This window comes from Mchenga conophoros, linkage group LG3 (assembly GCF_057382185.1).
Source record: "Mchenga conophoros isolate Kocher_MC1m ecotype Shallow Benthic linkage group LG3, M_conophoros_male_GT1.1, whole genome shotgun sequence".
Taxonomy (NCBI): domain Eukaryota; kingdom Metazoa; phylum Chordata; class Actinopteri; order Cichliformes; family Cichlidae; genus Mchenga; species Mchenga conophoros.
Window position 1 is genome coordinate 79,929,308 of NC_140528.1, and position 21,916 is coordinate 79,951,223.

General features: G+C 39.6%; 1 protein-coding gene across 3 annotated transcripts in view; it reads left to right on the top strand.

The window, feature by feature from the left end:
- sorcs2 (sortilin-related VPS10 domain containing receptor 2) overlaps positions 1–21,916 on the top strand; it is a 359,359-nt gene that overhangs the window by 79,434 nt on the left and 258,009 nt on the right. For all 3 annotated transcript variants that reach the window (XM_085267444.1, XM_085267445.1, XM_085267446.1), the window contains exon 2: positions 6,243–6,310. In XM_085267444.1, the coding sequence (XP_085123570.1) occupies positions 6,243–6,310 (68 nt within the window). The remainder of the gene's footprint in view (positions 1–6,242; positions 6,311–21,916) is intronic.

Below are 21,916 nucleotides of genomic sequence, written 5' to 3' on the forward strand. Positions count from 1 at the left end.
GCTGGCAACACTTTGCCAGTATATAGAAGTGCATCTCAGAACATCTGAGTGATTAGCTAGATGACAGTCGACTACAAAGGCCTGAGTCTGTGAATTTATTTCCCAAATTTGTTTGGGAAATGCCAGGATATTGTTGTTAAGCTACAATGTTATTTGCTAGTGCTGATGAAGCACAGAACGACAATGTTATGTGTCAACTGCCACAGTAGAATTAATCTCTTGTTAATATACAAGTCTAAGCTTATTAAGTCACAGTCTAGCTGGCATATGTCCTGTATTGGATAAATTAGGGATTAGGATTTGGGCTAAGATTAGGGTTTTCTTTGACAGGGTATTATAATGAGCTAGTCCAGTCCTGATTGACCTGTGCTTGAACATTGGGTCCAGATGCTTTGGAAGACTAGTGGGGAATCATTTCATCTCTCTAACATTCGCCTTGAATGTTATTCAGAATCATCCAAAAATTAGGAAAATCTAAAGTGTGCAACTATAATTTCCTGCTTCAGACGTCCCTGTAACTCTGTCATAATGATTAGGTCATCCTGTTTGATTCTCCACTTTACTAATAACCTCAATGAAATTTAAGTGAAGTTAACATATTATGCATGTGTGTGTGTGTGTGTGTGTGTGGGGGGGGGGTTTAAAATATGAGTTCCTCCCTTTTATTCCAGACTGTGATGAATTGTTTATGCGTGTGGTCCGTTTCTGGAAAATGTGAAGCGCCCCGAAGGGATGAGGTGGGGAGGGGGGTGTCGCACACTTAGAGGGAGCACTTGTATTTCACTGTTTTCACTTTAAAAATGAATGAGTGCATTCTTTCTCCTGAGCTCCAGAGTCTGTCTTTCTTTATTTCCCCTCAGTCCTTTTTTGCCTTAAACATTTTCTCCCACTTTGTCCTCAATAGCTGATTGATAACACTCTACTGTCACATAGTGATGGGAATGTCGCATGGACAAACAGCAGCTGTCAAGCTGGAGTTCACGGTCAGCTCGGCTATGAGCTTGACTCTCAATGGGGGCTCTTGTAGCTCTTGTTTTGCATGGAGTCATCCCGGGGTCTTGACCACCCTGTTGACTTTTTCCCAATAAAGGCTATTATCTCATTGTCTGCTAGCTTACAAACAAAAAACCACACAAACTGTCTGTAGTGGATCACTGTAGTTCTGGTATTACAAAATGGTTACGAGAGTGGAATGCTTCTTTCAGTAGGTTGCAGAGGTCACCCCAAACTTCCTTGGAATTAATTATGGAATTAAGTCGAGGATGCAGAGGCACGTTTCTGTCATTACTCATGAAGAAAATAGGCTCCCAGCTCATTTTAGCTTGACGTGTTTTATAGTACTTGTTGATTCTTACAATGATTCTGTGATTTATTTGAATAGAATTACAACTGGCAGGCATTGTGCTGTATTTTCTAAAAAGACGAGGATTTTTTTTCATACTGCTCTGGTTGGATTCTTAGCCCTTGCCAATTTTGCCCTTTAGTCCAATGCGCTGTATCTGCCAAGTGTAGTCATAGTCATCATACTGCTCCATACACTAGAGGCAATACAAGCATCTGGCTCCTGTGTTGTTCTGCAGTTTTGTCAATGTGGCTAGCTACGCTACTGCCAAATAAACGCTCTCCCTGCCTCCTGCCAGTAGTGATTTATAGCCAAATACATCCTTGCCCTGTCCACTTCATCCCCAAAGAAAAATCATTTTCCAATTGAACAGAATGTGGGCCTTGAGGACTGACACTACAGGGGGATCAAGAAACGGAATATTTTGTTGGCACGGCCATGTGGATGAATGATGAAAACCTAAGACTAACAGGTCTGATGTTAAGATGTTTTTCTTTTCACTTCTCCTTTTCATGCACATGACAGTGGATGGAATTGATGTGTACCACTCTTAGAAAGCTATAATTATAGATGTATAATGTAGACAGGGCTTACTCAGAAGCCGCAGGCAAAATGTATTTTGTGTGTGAGCAAGAATCCAAAAGGCTGTAGAGGTATGCATTTTCATGAGGATCTGCTTTTCCAACTTAGCTCTGGGAGATGATGTCTGTTCTGCATGTATTGACAGAATACGCTGCAACGCTTGGCTGAACCACGAAACCAATTCGCTGTGCCTTTATGTATTGTTAAGCTGTTCTGCTGTATCTCCAGTATTGCAAATCAATATAGTGATAGTGACATGATAAGAGACGATATAAAATAAAGCAGAGGTAAAAGTACCTTTTTGTATGGTGCCCACAAACGTGCCTGCTGCATCTTAGGATGTGTATCCATGACAACTTAGATTCTGGGCCGAGCTTTCAGCTTGATTCTCAGCAATCTAATGAACAATATAAAAAAGTTAATCAATATTACAATAAAAACAAAGGCTTGAGCCGGAGGCTTGAACGTGAATGATTAAAAAAAAAGCAAGAATGGCTTGGGGAGCAAAAGTACTAAGTGTACTGCACGATAGATCTAATCCTTGTGTCAAGGGACTATCTGCCTGCATAGTAAGAGTGTGAAGCTTTGCACCAGTGTCTCATTAGGACAAGGACAGCTGTGCAGAGGCGGACAGCCTGTTTCCAGAGACACCGCTTGAGTCACAGTAGGCCAACGAGCAATTGGAGAACACTTGCTACATGCTGTGTGACTCAGAGGGCCACACGAATGCTCAGTCAGATATGGATGCTGATCCCTCATCAGGAAAGAAAGTTTTTGTGAAAGTCAGAAAGCAGCTTGGGCGTTGACACCGAAGCTGCTACCAGGGTTGTTATCAGTCCCAGGAAGCAGCCTGCAGCTCAAGGAGATGTCCTCTGTTCCAGTTTTCTGGAATCCATCAACATCTTTGGAAGCCAAGCCCCACTGGGGTTGAGACTCGTGAGTTTGGGTTGCTTTGAGCCAAGCACCTCAAGATTCCACTGAGAGGCTTTGATGGCAGTCTGCATTGTGGAAATTGGTGTAGAACAGTCAAAGCTTCTGTTTCTCCCCAGCTGTGGAGCTCCACAGCTAAACCAACCAACGAAAAGTCTTTCAAGACACAGTTAAACACCTGCCATGCCTCAGAGGAAGGACTTTTAAAATTTTCAGTGTTTCTTTTTTATTAACCATAGCCTAAATGCTAGAGGTTCCTGACACAAGAGGGCATTATGAAAGCTCTGGGCATTACTTTATGCTAGAGGGTATTTTATGAGGCTAAATGTTCTGACAGGGATGAAAATATATTTGATAAAATGGTTGGCCTGCAGCCAAGCATCTTATTAAGTCAGCCAAGCAAGACAGTACTGCTTTCATCCTATCTGACTAAGAAATCAACCAGACGCTTGCCTCCTGTACTTGCTTCATTTTTTAGAGGCCACCCAGTCTTTTCAGTCATTGTTTTTTAAAAATTCAAGGACCTTCAACCTGAAAATAAAACCCAAAATTATGTATGGTCACCACAGAAAATATGGTGATACAGACTGTGCTTTCTTTCTACATTAAGATGTATCAGGAAAGTCTGTCGTACAGTTTGCAGCTTGATTCTCTGAGAGCAGCCACATTCACGAATTGCTGTTGGCAGCTGACTGTGGGTTGGACCCCTTGGCCAATCAAGTCCCCTCTGCCTAAGGACACGCTTGGGATTTTCACTTGCTCCTCGAAATGTAAGCCAGCCTGTCAATCACAACTCCAGGCCCTCCTGTGATCCCTGACCCACTGGTACTCTTGCCATGGCAACACAAATCCCAGTAGACTTTGATGTCAAGAACAGGAGTTCTAAAAAATATGAAAGACAAGCATCTCTGATCCAGTGCAGACACACACAGATTATGCCCTGGATCAAAATGTCTTGGCCATATGAGTAATATATTAATTTATATTATATATATTATATATATATTAATCTTTTTTTTTATTTTATGAGAAATATCAGAACCATAGTATAACTGTCCCCTAAGCCCAAAATAAATCTATATTTAACTTAAAATAAACATTTCATCTTCAAATCATCCCTCCCAAAAATCTGCTTAAGCTAATTCATACGTGCAAGAAGGAGGGGAGGAGAAAAGCTTTGTATTTGCTCTCTTTGGAAGCAAAGTGGCAAGCAATGCTATTATTTGTTCAGGGTAATAGTTTCTCCAAGCAGCTTCAAGCAGAACTCAGCATAAAAATCAGCAGCAGTGCAGATGGAGTTCCCCTGCGGTTGCATATGCTTGAAATAAGGAATATGAGAGATTAGTTTCAATAGTGGCCACTCATTCGTCACATTTATGCAGTTGTATTGACTGACCAGCGGTGCTTTCAAATATAAGTATGGATTAAAAACATTCCCTCAAAGAGTGTTTGAGCCTCAATACAAAAGTGACAAAAAACAAGGGAGAAAATTACACACGATATAATTTGGGATGGGAATTATTACGAATTTAGCAGTTCCAATACTGATGTCATTTATGGATTTGATTCCTTATCAATTCTCATCGGGTTCTCAGTTACTCTAAGTCACCACCACTAAGCAGCATATCAAAGGCATTAGATTCAGGTGACCCTGAGGTACAATAGGTGTAGGCTGCTGGAGCATTCGCATGAGTATTTTTTTCCAGTTACCTTTCTCACTCACTCTGTGTTAATAGACCTCTCTGCATTGAATCACACTTGTTATTAATCTCTCGCTCCCTTCCACAGCATGTCTTTTGTCCCGTCTTCCTTCTCTCACCCCAACCAGTCGTGGCAGATGGCTGCCCCTCCATGAGCCTGGTTCTGCTAAAAGTTTCTTCCTGTTAAAAGGAAGTTCCTTCCCACTGTCGCCAAAGTGCTTGCTCATATGGAGTAATGTGATTGTTGGGGTGCATTATTGTGAGGTCGCCTTGAGGTGACTGTTGTTGTGGTTTGGTGCTGTATAAATAGAATTGAATTGAATTACATTTATGCAAATGAATTGCATGCTGTGTGGTTAAATATTTGTATGTTGAAGGTCAGACGAGGGTGGTTCAGAGGGTTGGTTAGTTCATCTTGTAACCGGAAGGTTGCCGGTTCAATCCCCGGCTCTGTCTCTCTTGGTCATCGTGTCCTTGGGCAAGACACTTCACCTACCACCTACTGGAGATGGGCTGATGGTGCGATATGGCAGCCTCGCTTCTGTCAGTCTGCCCCAGAGCAGCTGTGGCTGCAACTGTAGCTGCCTCCACCAGTGTGAGAGTGAATGAATAGTGGAATCGTAAAGCACTTTGAGGGTCTCGAAAAGTGCTATATAAATGCAATCCATTACTATTATTTCCGCTCTTTGCTGTGGTCAGTATTGGGATCATTACTCAAAATGTAGGTAATGTATTGCACAAATTACACAGAAAACGTTTCTTAATAATAATGCAATACATTCCTCAATTGCTCTCAGGAGAAAGCAATTTGTTTTACACTTTACTCATTGCTTTACTTTTGCGTTTCTCCATAACATGATCATTGTCTCATAACTGCCATTTAACCACACAAATCTAAAGGCTAAAATTCCTAGTTACCCTGTTAGTGTATTAAATGCATTATTCTTATTTTGTTCATGTAGAAGTTACCCGTTGGGTCAAAGATATTGTGATGCCACTTGCCACAAACCTGCCACCTGCAGCCTGAAATACAACTGTGCCTCTCTCTCCCTCTCTCTCTGACAAGTTATAAATGAGTGTGAAGAAAAGTAAACTGATGCGATTAGAGGCCTGGTTCTGCATTGCTTTGATGTAAAAAAAATGATGTATGTCACTGGTGTCAGAATAATCCCACGTATAACCATGCAATCAAAACCATGTGTAACCACAGTCTGCATGAAGGTATGGACATTATCATTCAGGAAACAAAGACTGCAGGTGAAAGCACTGCTAAGGTCGGCCACACTGCTAGCTAATGCTAACTAATGTGATACGGGGTGTGGTTGCTGTTTGCAGTGTTATAGCTTGTGGAAAGTGATCTATATTGATTATAGATGAGTGTAATTAATAGTTTCAAATAGCTTTAACCTAATCTGTTTGATTATGCTCAGATCAGATTTTTTCCCCTTTAAACAGCTAGTTTATTAGTCACGACGAACATTACTAGTACAAAAAACTAGAATCACTAAGTCCACCTTAGTGACTTGAAGTAGTGCAGATAAAGCCTCGCCTTGTCATCATGTTGAGGTTTTGGGCAGCTGCTTGTAAGTCTAATCGCAGCTACCTAAAACTTAGCTCTAATTTCACTAACTAAAAAGTTCTCTAAATAACTGTCTAAATGTCTCTCTCTCCACCATGTGTTTTTGCAGGTCATCCTTATCCTAACCAAGTACTACCACGCTGACTCCACCAAGGTCCTGGAAAGCTCACTGTGGCGGTAAGCTGATCGTTTAGACACCATGTGTGCTCTTGCTGGATGTCTTTATGTCATGTCTGGCCCCACTGTCGTGCAGACCTTTCATCAGCAAATCGCTTCCCTTGAACAGGAAGGTCAGCACTGGTCTAGTTATCTCTCCGCGTGCCTCTTCAAGGAGACAAGGGTGAGACAAGGGTGAAACAGAGCGCTAGGGCGGACAAAACATCAGCAGGCAGCTACAACTAAAGTGGTGGACCGGAGAGTGGCGCTGTGAGGCCAGAGCAGGCATCTGTTTGGGCAGATAGCATATCAGCATGGCACAGGGCAGGATGGCTGGCAACAGCAGTGCCAGGGAAAGGGGTCAAGTCTGGCTGGCACTGCTTCCTCTATTTAGCAAAGCACTTGCTCACCAAAAACCCTTCTCACTTCTCTCACATTTGAACAGTGGAAAATACAATGTATCCATTCCACACCACTTGACAACAAGTACATCTTGTTTGCAAACATATATTCCCATAGAATATTAACCTTCAACTAAATTTACTTCCTCTCCCACAGCTTTCTGAGTGCTGAAATGGAACTGAGCCTGACCTTGTAGATAATGGGGTAGAGGGACTTAATTATATTCAAATTTCCTAATAAAAACTTAGAACACAGACAAAATATTAGCTAAAATTAGACATCTAGAAGATATTCATATAGAGCAAAATGTGTCTGATGATTGTACTTAATTCATGCCATTCACCTCACCGAGGACTCCATGACTTCAAAGCTTCAGCCTCTCATTAGCTCTGACTGTTTGTCCCCCTGGAGGACTGATATGAATAATGTACATATTTTTCCCCTTCCCCTGTTGATGATTTAATTGTTGCACTGTATGAATAATGCTGGGGACTCTCTACTGGACAGCTCATTCAAGAAAGAAAAAATCCTCCAAATCACTGCCAGTTTAGATCCAGTTCACACTGAATTTAGAGAGAGGAGAAGCTGGCCTCCTGCCTGCTGCCATCACTGTCCAAAAACAGGAATTTCCATGAAATTAGCAGTATCCATACAGCTATCTGACCGTGTCTTGTTAGGCATTATCTGTGGGGTGTAACTCAAATCCTTTGTAGCTGTTAGTTTGGGATGGTGCATAGACAACCACATTTCTACGGCCTATAGGCTTTGAAGTCCCAAGGCTGTAGGATCAAATGAGAAAGATGGGGGAGGATGAATGGGTTTGCCGTCTTACCCTGTCAGGTGGTGTTCATCTAGAAGCCAGGTTTCACACGGGGGTAAAGTTAACAACAGTGAGAGGAGAAAAGAATTTCCAGGACAGATGAGTTAATGAACTGAGGTCATATTATCGCCTGAGTATAAGCAAAATATACTGGTACCTAGTGGAACACTTTCACTTAATATTTATGACTGACCCAACAATCTTGGATACAAATTAGTCAGTATGATTCATGTATACTCTTAAAAAAAGGACCAAAGTTAGCATTAAGATTCTGCTGTATTTACTAGTAACAGTGATTAATTGTACTATGATGGCCTTGAATGCTTGACCCCGACACTTCACACACTTACCGTTTTCATATAGGAATAACTGTTTGACTGTCAGAAAAAGCAGTTTAACAAAATGACCTAAACTCAAGCGCTGCTTACTGACTTTTTGAGACGCTTTTAATTGGATTTGGGGGACAGCTGACAAAAATCAAGAATGACATCCACATTCAATCCTGTTGCACAGAAAGGCAGACATTTTAATTATGGAGATGTCTGGTGTGATGGAACTTGAAGTCAAGTCTTTGATCCACGAAAGTGGTTTGACAGTGGACACAAAGCTAGATTTGTGCCCATTGTATTCAACTTGCTACTGTTTTTGTTACTGATCGGTTAATTTTAGTCACCAAAACTACTTGGTTAGGTGTATATCAGAGTGACAAGGCATTGTGTGACAGACCTGGGACTTGTTCTCCAGGTAAACAAAGTGATGTATAAGATGCCTGAATTGCTATATTGCCTTAATATGTGCTTACATAATGACAGTAAAGAGCCTTGAATCTTGAATTGAAAACATATGTTCAAATGTTTCTGTGAGACTAGCCTGGTACACTGAATGCTAAAGATCATCCGTGAGTAACCGTGACTTACCAAAACAAAGGCATAAACATGTCGTGATGTGGTTACCTTGGAGAAAACATGGGAAAGGCCTCTAAGCCATTGGCTAACTGCACACATTGAGCTGCCTTGCAGTTTTTCTCTAACAGTCAAGACTGTTTTCTTTTAATCAAACAGATAAACAAGTGGTAATCTTGTAGTTTAACAAAAATCCTTATTTTTCTTTGTCTTATTCCTTATATTTATCTTTATATTTATTCTGGAAGACACTGGAGGATTTCTACATGTCTGTCTTTCATTTTGGTATGACTGGCTCAAGGACCCATGCTATAGCATGGCTGATAAAACAGCTCCAAACATCTTGACTCATGAGAATGGCTCTTTGTGAAGGGAGAAGGGAAAAGTGGCAACAGGCATGAATCTTTTACTTGTGTTTCCACAAGTCCACATGTTAAAATACAATATTTACTTGTACAAAGATTACTCAGATTCATCCGTGTAAGGCAACGCGAATACCTCTTGGCAACAGGTTGTCTTTCCCTGATTCATTGTCTTTTCATTTTGTTTAGGCCTCGGCCAATAATTGCTTATGTATCAGCAGTAATGTCATAATATTTTTCCATTCGCCAGAGTTGCAGTCAGAGTTTTGTACTACTGTGGGTTAGGTGTTTTAGCTCTAAGCAACTAAGGTCTAAATGTGATGTCTGAACATGTGTTTTGAATGTCCACCTTCAAGCCTGTAGATAAAACCAGTTTTCTTTGCCTCCTGCTCGCTGCTCTAATCTCCCTCCAAGAACTCTGAAGCTTTGTTTGTCTTTGTAGTCTTGACACACTTTGACTTTTTGAAAACATGCTTGGTGTTACATACAAAAACTAGTTGAAACATTGCTGAAAGGGTAACATAATTTCTAAATCCTGCTCATTCTGGCTCTTTTAAAATACTTAAAGTAGCCAGTCAAACAAAAATATGTATTATTATCAGATTGTCAATTCTGGTAAAACACTCATTCCATTACCTTTAAAGCTACTTTTGGCTGCTGCTTAATTTGACAAAGGCTTGCCACAGCACATCACAGTGTTGCGTGCTTGATTTGGCAGGGTATTTTGGGTTGGTTTTTTTTACACTGGATGTCCTTCCTGTTGTAACCCTAAAAGAATTTGTGTTTCTTCCCAGGACTCACCCATGGATTGTTGCTCATAAGGCAAATGTGGAAACCACAACACTTTGGAGTCAGGCGCAAATCAAAACGTTTAGTGCGTTAATTTCAAGATATGAACATGAATTAAATAGCTAGCTACTGGAAGCACCGATGACCCTATATAATGTAAAAAAAATTCTACTCCATCACTCAGCTTTTAATATTTTTCAGTCCTGGTCTCTAAAGCGTTTGACAATGGCGGACAGTGTAGAGAATGCAAGGCAATACATAAACCCACGATATATTCCCACTCAGTCTTGCTCAAGGACACCAAAACAGGATATGTAAGGTCTTCTACCATGTATTATTTATTTATTTATTCATTTATTTATTTTTTACATCAGGTAGAGCTTCAGAGCAAACAGAAAGAAAGGCGCTTGGAGATTAGGCAAAGATGTGAGGATTTTGCCAGTGCATTACCAAACAACGTGACGACTGCAGGCTGACAGAACTCATCTTTAGACTCTGTGTTGCTCTGAGTGGAGCCATGAAAAACTCAGTAAACCTTTTTGATCCTCACACTGAAGGAGCAGATGTGCACTTCACTTTTTTGGCTTTGAATACTCCGTGCAAGTGTTTCTTATTTTTAGATGATACGTAGAACTTCACATGTTGGGCAGAGTCTGTCCTCTGTTTGCGATCTGGTGGCGAGTATGTGTTACAATGTGATATTTTGGTCAGATTATGAGTGAATTCATGTTTATACAAAAACAAATAAAAGGAGGATACATACTACAATTGCTCTTGTTGCACACTGGTTCAAACACTGGCTGTTTAAAGCTTCACCTCTTAGAGCTACTGCTTATGGGACTGCAGCTCACACTAGTCAAATGCAAGCATTTTACCCTCAGTTTTGCTTTAAAATATATTTAGCCCCAACTAAACTTTTACTACTTTATTTCTTAAAATAAATATTTAATTGCACTTTAAAAACCCATGTGGATCACATTTTCACTTTCTCATCCATTACTCTAAAATGATCTAACCCAGGATACCAATATGTAATCCATGTCCTCCTATGCTCATCACACACTCCCATAAACACGGTTTTGGTGTTAGAGTGGAGGGGGTATTTATAATTCATGCCATCTTCACACATCTTTTGAAGAGGCGAAGAGGGCTGGTAGCCATCGTGCTGGGGGGCTTCACTGTTTCATTATGGATGAATAGATCGTCTGACAGCCTGGCACTTCTATGTACAGTACATCAAGCACACCATGGTTTCACAAACACAACTGCTGACAGCATGTGCATCATGTACTGCTCAGTTGTCAGATATGCACAACTGTCTTATCAACTATAACCACAGAGCCAGTTTTAATAGATGATGTTCAATTTTAAAATTAATAAATAAATATGGAAAACATCAGTTCAGCCAAAATTAAATTTTTTTGTGTAATATTATAGATGTGTATGGATTTCTTTGTTTCTCTTTTTATTCATTTTCACTTCTAAGAGTATATTATAATGTATGTGGTTTCCAGTACTCTTTAAAGAAAAGTAAGAGGAGCTAATAAACAACCTTATATTAAACTACCTTACTAACCTTTGCAAATGATCAGTTAGCTGTTTTACAGTTAGTGTTACAAAAATTTTTAAGATAAAAGACAAATGGAGATTAGCCCATAATTAGTTTCACAGCTACAGTGATGGCTTTTTAAGTAATAGTTTAATTACTGACACCTTGAAGGCCTGTGATAGATAATGGTGATAGATTCATCATGAAGGTAAGATAAAAGATAAGATTAAAACATTAACAAATTTTATTTGTAATGAAATTCATGATGTCATTACAAGGTATGGTTAAACACAACCCTGACTCTTTGTCAGCTTGGCTACAGAGCTGGAAAGAATGGGGATGTCTAGGACAGAGGGCGATGGATTCTTTGACCACATTTTAACACAATATCGGGGAGTGAAAAGGAAATAGAAGAATGCATGAGGAATGCAGACGGAGTGTATTGCTGCCAGTTCTTAAGAACAAGAGTGATGTGCAGTGGTGTTGTAAGTAAAAGAGGGATAACAATGATGAGCCATATGATGAAGCTATGAGAAAGCAAGGTTAAGAAGAGTAGTGACAGTCAGTGAGCAGCATTATAGCTTCATGCACTACAGAACAATACAGATGCAATGTTTTTGGTTTAAGACTGTTGATGGAGACACCTAGAGGACAGCAACACTGTCTTGAGGTGTGCGGTAGCAATGATTCAAGGTGGGAGTGCAATTACACCTCTGAGCTGCTTCCTGCTTGCAGTGGTGATTGGCAGATAAACAGATGAGGTCAGGCTGAAGTCTCTGTGGACTATGAGGTTCATAGATGACATTGTGAATTGTAGCGAGGTGGCAGCGCTGAAGATATTAAGATTTCCACTAGGAGTGAACATGATGGAGAGGATTATAAAAGAGTATATCAGAAGGACAGCTCAGGGTGACCAGTTTAGAGACAAAGTTAGTGAAGCAAATTATGGACTTCTATAAATTTAAACAGCTACCTTGTGACTAACAGTAATGTCAAGATGGGCTGAAGCCATCTTTTTTATACACTCCGTCAATGCCCTGGAATAAGCAGGGAAAGTCTTGCAAGAATTGGAAATCCTACAGGTGCTGAAGCATCTGCTCGTATTGTTGGATATGCAAGCAGGTGGTTTTAAAGTTGTGGCTGATCAAAGCAGTGAACAGTAACATAGAGAGGCAAGTAGAGAGTACAGAGGCAGTGAAACCAGCGATAAATCCATACAGCTAATTGTGTATCTGCTTTAATTTGACTCAGTGTTTTGAAGTTGTTGCTTTGAGGCTTTTTTAGTCCAGGGGTAGCATCACAGCTCTAGCTCACTTCCCACTTTGATGCCTCCTTAATCAGTTTGTTTCAGAAGCGGAGTGTGTGTGTGTGTGTGTGTGTGTGTGTGTGTGTGTGTGTGTGTGTGTGTGTGTGTGTGTGTGTGTGTGTGTGTGTGTGTGCAACCTTACACACACACACAGTCATTCCACCATTACAAATGTGTTGATGATTAGCTCTCCCTGGGGTCCAGATCACATTTCCCCAAACTAAACCATGAGAGAGCCACAAAGTAGAAACACGCTTTTGGGCTTAATCAAGACAGCGTGTTTCATTTCCCTTGTCCTTCTCTTTCCTTCTTTAACTCATCCTCCCCTCACTTCAACTTTATTTATTTTAGATTAATTCAGAACATTTTATTTCTTTCCCTTCTGTCTCTTTGTTCTCTCTGTGTTTCTGCCTCCGTCCAGATGGTCAGGGGTGGTGTAAATACTTAATCGAGGCTAGAGCATCGTCTTCCCTTCATCCCTACACACTTCACCTCCACCACCTCATCACCTCCCTCTTTCATGAATATTTCACAGCCTGGAGAGAAAGACAAAGAGAGGGAGAGAAGGAAAAAGACTGAGGTCTGCTGGTTACTTAAGATGGTAAGCAGGCAGTCTGTTCTCTAAACACAAGTGGTTCGGACCAGAAAACAGCTCTCTGGGGTCTTACCAATGTCCTGAGAGGATCTAGATCTGTATAAAACTTATTGAAACATTAAGATAAACAAAGAAATCTTAAACCATACTAAAGATTTAGAAACATTCTGATTAAATTACTTGATGAAAGAGTGTAAAGAAGGTATGGCATGACATAGAAAAGCCATCTCTATAGGACGAGACTCGACTCCCATCTGCATCTAAAGGACAAAGGTCACTTTTTCGAGGATGCCAATGTCCACATTTTGGACAGAGAAGACAGATGGTTTGAAAGAGGAGTGAAAGAAGGCATCTATGTCCACTGTGAACAATCATCTTTGAACAGAAGTGGTGGCTTACGACACCAACTGTCTGCCATCTAAAATCAAGTTTTGAGATCCCTTCCCAGACGCTTTAACTCAGTTCTTGGGTCATTTGACCTTAGTAGATCACATGATAGCGTGGGGATAGTCTTAATAAAAATATTAAATGCGACTCTTGCTGTACTGTTGGAATTTGCACCACTGAAACAGGCTGAACCAATTAAAGCAATTATTTGGAAGATTTTTGAAACCCAAACACAAAATACACTCATGACAGCAGCTAGCAATGTGGGATAGGAAAGCAATGAGAAAGTGAGCACTGATTGCACTGTTTTCTGTTTTTATTCAGCACATAATCATTTCTGCAACATTTCACAAGTGCAACACTTACAAATGAATCTCACTGAAATAGTCTGAGAATGGATAGACAGTATATTCTAGGAACTCATTCTTGTTTTACACATACTCATGTGTGACCCCCTCATTCATTCGACCTGTAATTTTTTTTATGCTCTTCTGATATGAAACCAAAACACAAGCCATTACCAAAAGGCACCAATCACTGCTAACTTTCTTCTCCAAAGTTAGCAGTGATTTTCCCCTAAAAAGTGAACATATAAGCATTTGTTTTGCTTATGAAACATCATCAGACAAATTATTAATTGTAAGAGTAAGTAATATTAAGCACTTTAAACAAAAGGTCATACTCTTTCTACCATTTATTGAAATTTGTTGGTAATAAGCAACAAATACACTGTAAAATAACATTTAAAGTTTGGGGTGCGATGCTTACAAAACAAGCAGAATATGGATGCGGGGCTTAGTAGATGGAGATGGATGTAAAGGATGGTGGAGGAAACCTCACTATCTGATTGGTCCTGCAACGTGGCCATGTATAGCACATTATACCATACAGTCTTTGTTAATGGGAAATAAATAAATATACATCATGCAGTTTTTCCACCTTTCACCCACCAAACTCCCCATCAAAGAAGGGCTTAATGACTGACTCTTTTTTTTGTGGGAAATCATTCAATTCAATTCAATTTTATTTATACAGCGCCAAATAACAACAACAGTCACCTTTAAGGTGCTTTATATTATAAGTGGATTAACACTTTGAGAAAAAACAATAATGCATAGAGAGAAAAACCCACCAATCATATGACCCCCTATAAGCAAGCACTTTGGCGATAGTGGGAAGGAAAAACTTCCTTTTAACAGGAAGAAACCTCCAGCAGAACCAGGCTCAGGGAGGGGCGGGGCCATCTGCTTCGACCAGTTGAGGTGAGAGAAGGAAGATAGAATTAAAGACATGCTGTGGAAGAGAGACAGAGATTAATAACAAGTATGATTCAAAGCAGAGAGGTCTACATCATGATACAGTTTTATCAGTTTTATTATGTTTTTGTAAGATCTGAGTTTCCTAGCCCTGCAAGATGTCACCTGACATTAAAAAATGAAATATAATTGCAGAATGTAAAACTTTTAACAAGACATGGATTTCAAAGTTGGTTTTGTTGTTGTTGTTTTTTTTACTGATATCAGAGGTAAATGTGATTAGTTGGGGAGAGCACATTGTTCTGTTTATAAACTTTAATTTTAACCACCATTATGTGACTAAACATGCAGAGTAAAACAAAAACTTAACTGAGCCAAAGTAAATGTGCACATGTGAACTATTGCTAGCAAAGCTGCGTAAGCAACAAGGATTTCTTAGCAAGCATTACACATCCAGGGATGGAGCAGTCATCCCAGCTTTGTGATTTCCCCAAAAATCACAATAACAAGTAAACTTTTCTCAAAGTGTTAATTCACTTTTTCAAGTAAAAAAAAAAAGAGGATTCTTTTCACTGAATACAAAAAACACTACAAATGGAGTAATTAAACAACAATAACATTAGCAATAGCACTTTGTATAAAGTTGAAAGTCTATGACGTTTTGCAGAAACATGCAATTTTTTGTTCACAAATGGTTTTTGGAATTTTGATTAATTAGTTTTTTTTAACTATGTCTGTTTTGTTTTTCATTGTCTGATTGTAACATCTACTCTAATAAGTAGCACTTAATGAAGAAATAAAAATACTACTGAGCAGAACTGATTTTAATTTATTGGTGCAGTGCCAACACTTTCAGTTTCTCATGTGGCCCTTTGGGAAAATTAACTGCCCACGCCTCTATTACATGTATGTTATGCACGTTTCCACATGTTTTTGGCATATGTATGGGTAGCAGTCAGATCATTTTCACACTGCTGCAGCTGAGCAGGGCCATGAGCCCAACCATCTGGAAAACGTTTCCCATTTCCTCAAACATTCTTCCTGCAATGAATACATGTCCACAACTGCACACAGCTGGAAGAGAGCAGGAGAGAGGGAAAATGTGAGAGTTCATAGCCAGAGAGTTCAAGGCTGTCATACAATCATTCTTTCTTTGTCACCGCTATCTGCCTTCCATTTGTTATCTTTCTGCTAAAAGGACACTCTGAATTCTGGACCACATACGGTAGAATAATGCACATCAAACCTGTTTAACCTTTTGCATTTGGTGCTCAAAATATAGATAGCTTTGTCTACTTTTTATTCTCTTTATGAAGTAACTGTCCTATCTTTTTAATGTACCCGTCTTGGTTCGGACATTAGAGGGAAAAAAAGTATTCAGTCACTTAAAACGCAAATCCAGGGGCTGCTGTTAAAGAAAAGTACATGCAAGCAGGGTGTCATGCACGCAAGGCTTTATCCTCACAAGCAAGGTGTGTCGGGGTAAAGCCAAAGTTTCAGTTGAAAAATATTTTATTTTGCATGATCAGCAGGGTGTGGAGAAGTTAGCTGGAAATTATCTGGAAGTACACACTCTTGTTTAAACATGTACACACACAAACAAAGTCTAAGATGTATACAGCAGAAAACAGAAACTGAGCCTTTAGTTTGTACCTGGAGCAGGTTTGCTCTCTCAGCTGACGACAGACACAGTGACACCGCAATGAAAAACAATCACACAGCCTACAAGTTTGGTATTTTTCCCCACCAAAACTGCTTCTGGAATGAAATGACAGGTGTGTGTGTGAATGTGTGTGATAATGGCTGGCGGTTTGCTCTAATCTAATAAAAGCAGTTGATGTACTTGGATGGGTTTTGATTGTGTAACTATAAAGCTGAAACTGCCCATTTGGCCAATGGTAGTCAGTGCTAAGTAGCTTTGAGTGTTGTAAACCAACACCTTGTACCATAATTACTGTACAATACAAGGGTGCGTGAATGATTTGGTTAAGTGGGAATGAAGGTGAAGAAAGTTGGGACTTTAGAGGAAGGACTGTGGTCTTGAATGTTTCATTTATTATGGACAATCCAGATTTCCTGTTGAAACAGCACTGTTCTACTTTTATTGGCATAAAAAGACAACATAAGGTCCAAAATAATATTTCCTATTGAAGCTCAAAAAATGGTTCAAGGAACATGTTTTTGCTTACAAGCTACTTTAAACAAGTGTGTGTCATTCTATGCACTTTAACTGTTTACTCAGTTATGAAACACGTGACTGACAGGGGTATTCGCTAGGATTGCTGCAAGCTGTGAAATAAGACTGTCATCATAAAGGTTTTCATGTTTTAGTACCTTTTTTTAGAAGATTTGTGTCAGAACAAGGATTCATCTAAAAGCTGCAGGACAGTCACTCTCCAGGACTGGAGTTGGACACCCCTGCCCTAATACATCAAGTAGTCCATTTGTAGCCAAATTAGACGATACTAAAGGCATTGTAAGAGAGACTTGGTACTCAAAAAGTCTTCTTCTTATTCCAGCTGCTCCATTTAGGGGTCACCACAGCAAGTGGTCTGCCTTTTCCTCACCCTATCACCAGTCCTCTTCTGTCACACAAACTCTCTACTTGTCCTGCTTCACTACATGGACCTCTTCTGAGGTCTTCCTGTTATCCTCCTGCCTGTCAGCTCCCTCTTCAACCTTATCTCTCTAACTTTGTTTCCAAACCGCTCACCATGAGCTGTCCCTCTGATATACTCATTGTCCGTTCTGGTCAGTCCCTGTGAAAATCTTAATATCTTTAAGGTTCTCACTGACAAACGTCAGTGAGTTACTCCACCTCTGTCTTTTTGTCAGCAAACCATACATCATGGCAGGTCTCAGTACCATCTTGTAAACGTCCTTTTCACTCCTGCTGGTATCCTTCTCTCACAATTCACCCCTGATGTTCACCTCAATCCACTCCACCCTGCCTGCACTCCTCTCTTGTGCACTCTCCATAGTTTTGGATGTTTTAACCCAAGTATTTAAACTCATCTACCTTCACTAGCTCTACTCACTCCATGTTCACCTTTCCACATGCTTCCCTCTCATTGACAAACTTACTGACTTCATTTCTCTTCTCCAGTGCATATCTCCACCTCTCAGAGTGTTCATTTAATACCTGCTTCAAGCCTGTCCTTTTAGCTTAGCAATTAGGAGTTAATCAAATTGTTTTAATACCAACAGGAATGCTCGGTAAAACAACAGCCTATTCTCAGTACCAGAGCATCCAATACTGCTGGTGCAACAGTGCTGTCAGCATCTCAGAGAGACACACAAGATGGCTTTTATTATTGTTGTGATACACCAGGTTATGGCAACAGCAGGCTCTACCTCAGAACCTCTTAAATATAGAGATGGTTATTGAGGACATTTAAATACACTAGCTAGCTAAAAAAGTCAGTTTTCAACATGCAGGGTTATAACTGTACAGAGACATATTGTAACCCATACCCCGATCTTTTCCTAATTTGAATCAATAAGTTTAACTTAGCTGTTTTAGGTTTCTAAACCAAAGACAAAAAATAAAAATGAAATTAAAGTCAGCAAAACAAAACACAGTACAAAACAAAAGCTTCCAACCTGGCCGAGAAACTTAAGCTAGCACCCTCCTAAGCCTTATCTTAATACTGACTTCAGGTTTGGGGTTTGTTTTAAGAGAAGTTGTAAATTTTCACTATAACCACAACATACTCTAGGTAATAAATAAAGTAATAAATAATCAGTATTAATATCCTTTTGTCCTAATTATTTTCTCTGGAATCATAAGAGCATCAATTTATGTACAGAAGGCAGTGGACCCTGGGCACCTGTAACAAATCTCTAAAGCTGAAGCTGAGAACAAAGAAGAGAAGTTGAAGACTGTGTCCTCACAAAGCCTGACATTCCACAGGAGGTGGAATTCTTTCACCAGGCACACACACACACACACACACACACACACACACACACACACTGTCACACCAGAGTGGGCGAACTCTTTTATCTGAATAGCCTTGGCATTCCCCATCTCTCCATCATCAGTAGCAGTTTAGTGGTCACACAGAGCTCTTCATAAAGTTTATTTATGACCTGGCCATCATCAGAACAATGAGCCTTTCAATAACAAGGCACGGATAATTACCATAAAACAATGGACATTACTGCCTTAATGATGTTGTTAAGATATGCGCACTGCAACCATTGTATGAGCTTCTGATGTGAAGTTGCGGGCCTGACCGAGGATGCAGGCAGGAGGGTTAGGCACTTTTTCTAAGCATGCATGATGAAGTGAAATGTTGAATGGTGGTTCTGTGAAGTATGAGAAGAGTGCTGAGTCAAGAAATTACATAACATCTTCAGAGGGCACCTGATTTATTCAAATAAAGGAAGTGTTTCAAGTGTTTGATTCTGTTCATCTGGACGTAGCGTTTTCAGTGAGAGAAACATTTCATCACTCATCCAAGTGACTTCTTCAGTCTCAGCTGACTGCAGGTTTCGCCAATCTTATAAACAGTACATTTGCATAATGACTGAAACCAGCTCACTGAAGGAACAATGAGCTGGGAGGTCAGTTCCTTGATCATCAATATGCAAATTCTCATGACCATTGATCAACAACCACTGATCAAAGCTTTTTCTGTTCCAACCATCCACGCGCTTCCGCTTGTCCATTTCAGAGCTATTTGCTAACTAGCGAACAAGTTGCTAAACTAACAGCTGCTGGAACTTATAGCTGGCCGGTTATCAGCTGACTAAGGTACTCACCTGTGAAAACCAATGATGGCTGAGGAAGTTAAGGAAATTAAAAAGTCGCTTGACTTCCTTCAAATTGCTTGACAGTGACAAAGAGGAATATAAAATGGATGTTGTGGCCAACAGCTTAAAATAATTCTTTCTTGTTGTTGACCAAATTTAGCAAGAAAAATCACTGATCCTGGGCTAACAGAGGGAAATCTGGATACTTTGATAGGTAGAAATGTTTTCTCTGTGTTCCGTGTGGCTATGAATGAAAAGGAAATTTTCAAATCTGATAATAAGAAATCTTAAAATTGTAATGATATTTGTATGTCTATGCTTAAAAAAGGTCACTTAGGGCATTAAAAAAAACCTTTACAAACATTTTTAATCTATTATTTCAAGCCTATGTATTTCCTGACAAAATGAAAACAGTAAAAATTATACCACAGCTCAAATCTGGCAACAGACACCACTTTACAAACTACAAGCATGTTTCTTTAATACTTCAGTTTTCAAAAACCCTTGAAAACCTGTTTTGCAAAAGTATGCCAGTAAGTAAAGGATTGACTCTAAATCACTATTATCATTATTAGACTCAATAGATTACATCACAAACTCAATAGATAAAAACAAACAACAACAACAAAAAGAAAATGTGGTAGACTGTTTGATCCAATAGATGTATTAATTAAAAAAAAATGAAAATAACATCAACTCGACATACGTGTTAACAGTATTAAAACTGACACTGTGTAATATTTTCTGCTCTGCTGAGACATATACTGGAAGAGATGACTACACAAATGAATAGTTGAATTGAAATTGAAAATTTGGCTTAATAAAAACAAATTATCATTAAAATTGAACAAAACGAATGTTATATGAAAATAGCAAATTAAATTCACATGGAAACAATGTTTAAAAATGTATTTATTTATTCATGTTTTGAGGTAAAAACATGGAGTTGTAAGAATATGATAATATTGTTATTGTTGTCCATGTTTATATTTATAAGTAAGCTGGATAAGTAATACATGATGACTTATGGACCAGGGGTGGGATTAAATAAGTGTGACTCCTTTTTACATATGGAGACTAAATCAGCAAAGCTGGTGCTAGAATCTCGGGTATTTTTGCTTTATTCTTGTATCCTTTTCGTACAAGCTTTAGTACAAATAAAGAAAAATAAAGCTTGTGTTGTTTTTTAGTTCATTGTTTTGATTTAGTCACCACAGCAATGCTTGCATCACTGCAGGGCAACCTGCATGTGGGGAATAAAGCCTTGATTGATTGACTGATTGCCATAGCTTGTATAAAAGTTCTACAAAAACTATCAATTTGGTATTAACTGCAGATGAGAACAACCAGCAACTTACTCACTAGTGTCGAGACTTCAGTTCATAATTGTTAGTCTGCCGGCCTATCATCCACTCATGGTTCTTGCACTTGCTACAATCAGCTGATTTCAGGAGGAAAATAGTGTGACATACTTCAGCTGGATATGGACATTACTTTTATTTCTATGGCACAAAAAGGACTAGAGTGTGAAAGTAAAGTGAAAACGACATCCAGGCAGAAACAACGATATTAAGCTTCTAGCACAGTGGTTCCCAACTTTTTTTTGCTGGGCCCCCGTTTGTTTTACAAGAAAAATGCCCCCCCCGCACAAATACATCCTCCAACCACGAACACCCATATTTTGTTTTCAAACTCCATTGCGATTTCTTTCACACACGGAGGGTTTTTTACAACTCAGTTTTTGCGTGTACGTGTGGATGAGGAATACGGAGGGGGAACAAATTGTGGCAGGATCAGCCTGATGTTATTTGTATCCCACGGTAACTTTACTGTATAAAGAGCTAACATCTCCAAAATGTCAGGAGTAGTTAGTCATTACAACAAGTGTTTGTGAACTAAAAATCAAGAATGTGGGATGCTGTTTGTCCGTGATTTGGAGAGCCCAGCGCGTGCTCCCTATGCAGGGGAAACTAATTCTGTTGCGCAGATACCTGCCGTGGCACCTGTGCAGGTGGAGCCAAAGGGAAGATATGCTTCATCATATTTTCTAGTCTTTGGCTTGGAAGGGAGTTGGTTTGGAACCATATTTGGCTTTCGTGGGGGAGCCCTGTCAAAAACCTGTCCATTATGCTAGCAGTGCACTCTTTTTTCTTTTTTCCACACTTTGCGAACCTCTGTTCTAGCGCAACCCTGTGTGGCTCATTGCACACATCTGCACAAACAGCATGCTAACGCTAAGCTAGCCAAGGACCCAGAATGATGCTACAGCTGAGTGAATCCTGATCCCAGCCCAGCATTCAGACCCTGAACTTCAACAGGTAACAAATTAACTTCTACCTTTTCTTCACCCTGAAGTCTCTCTGTGTGGGCTTTGTGCTCCTACTTAAATGCTAAGAAAGTGCGTGTATGTGTGCGATATGGATTTGTGTTGGTGTGTGGGACTGTAGCATATAGGGTTATATTGCGAGATGGTAATTATGAGACAATGCTTTTCAGCCCAT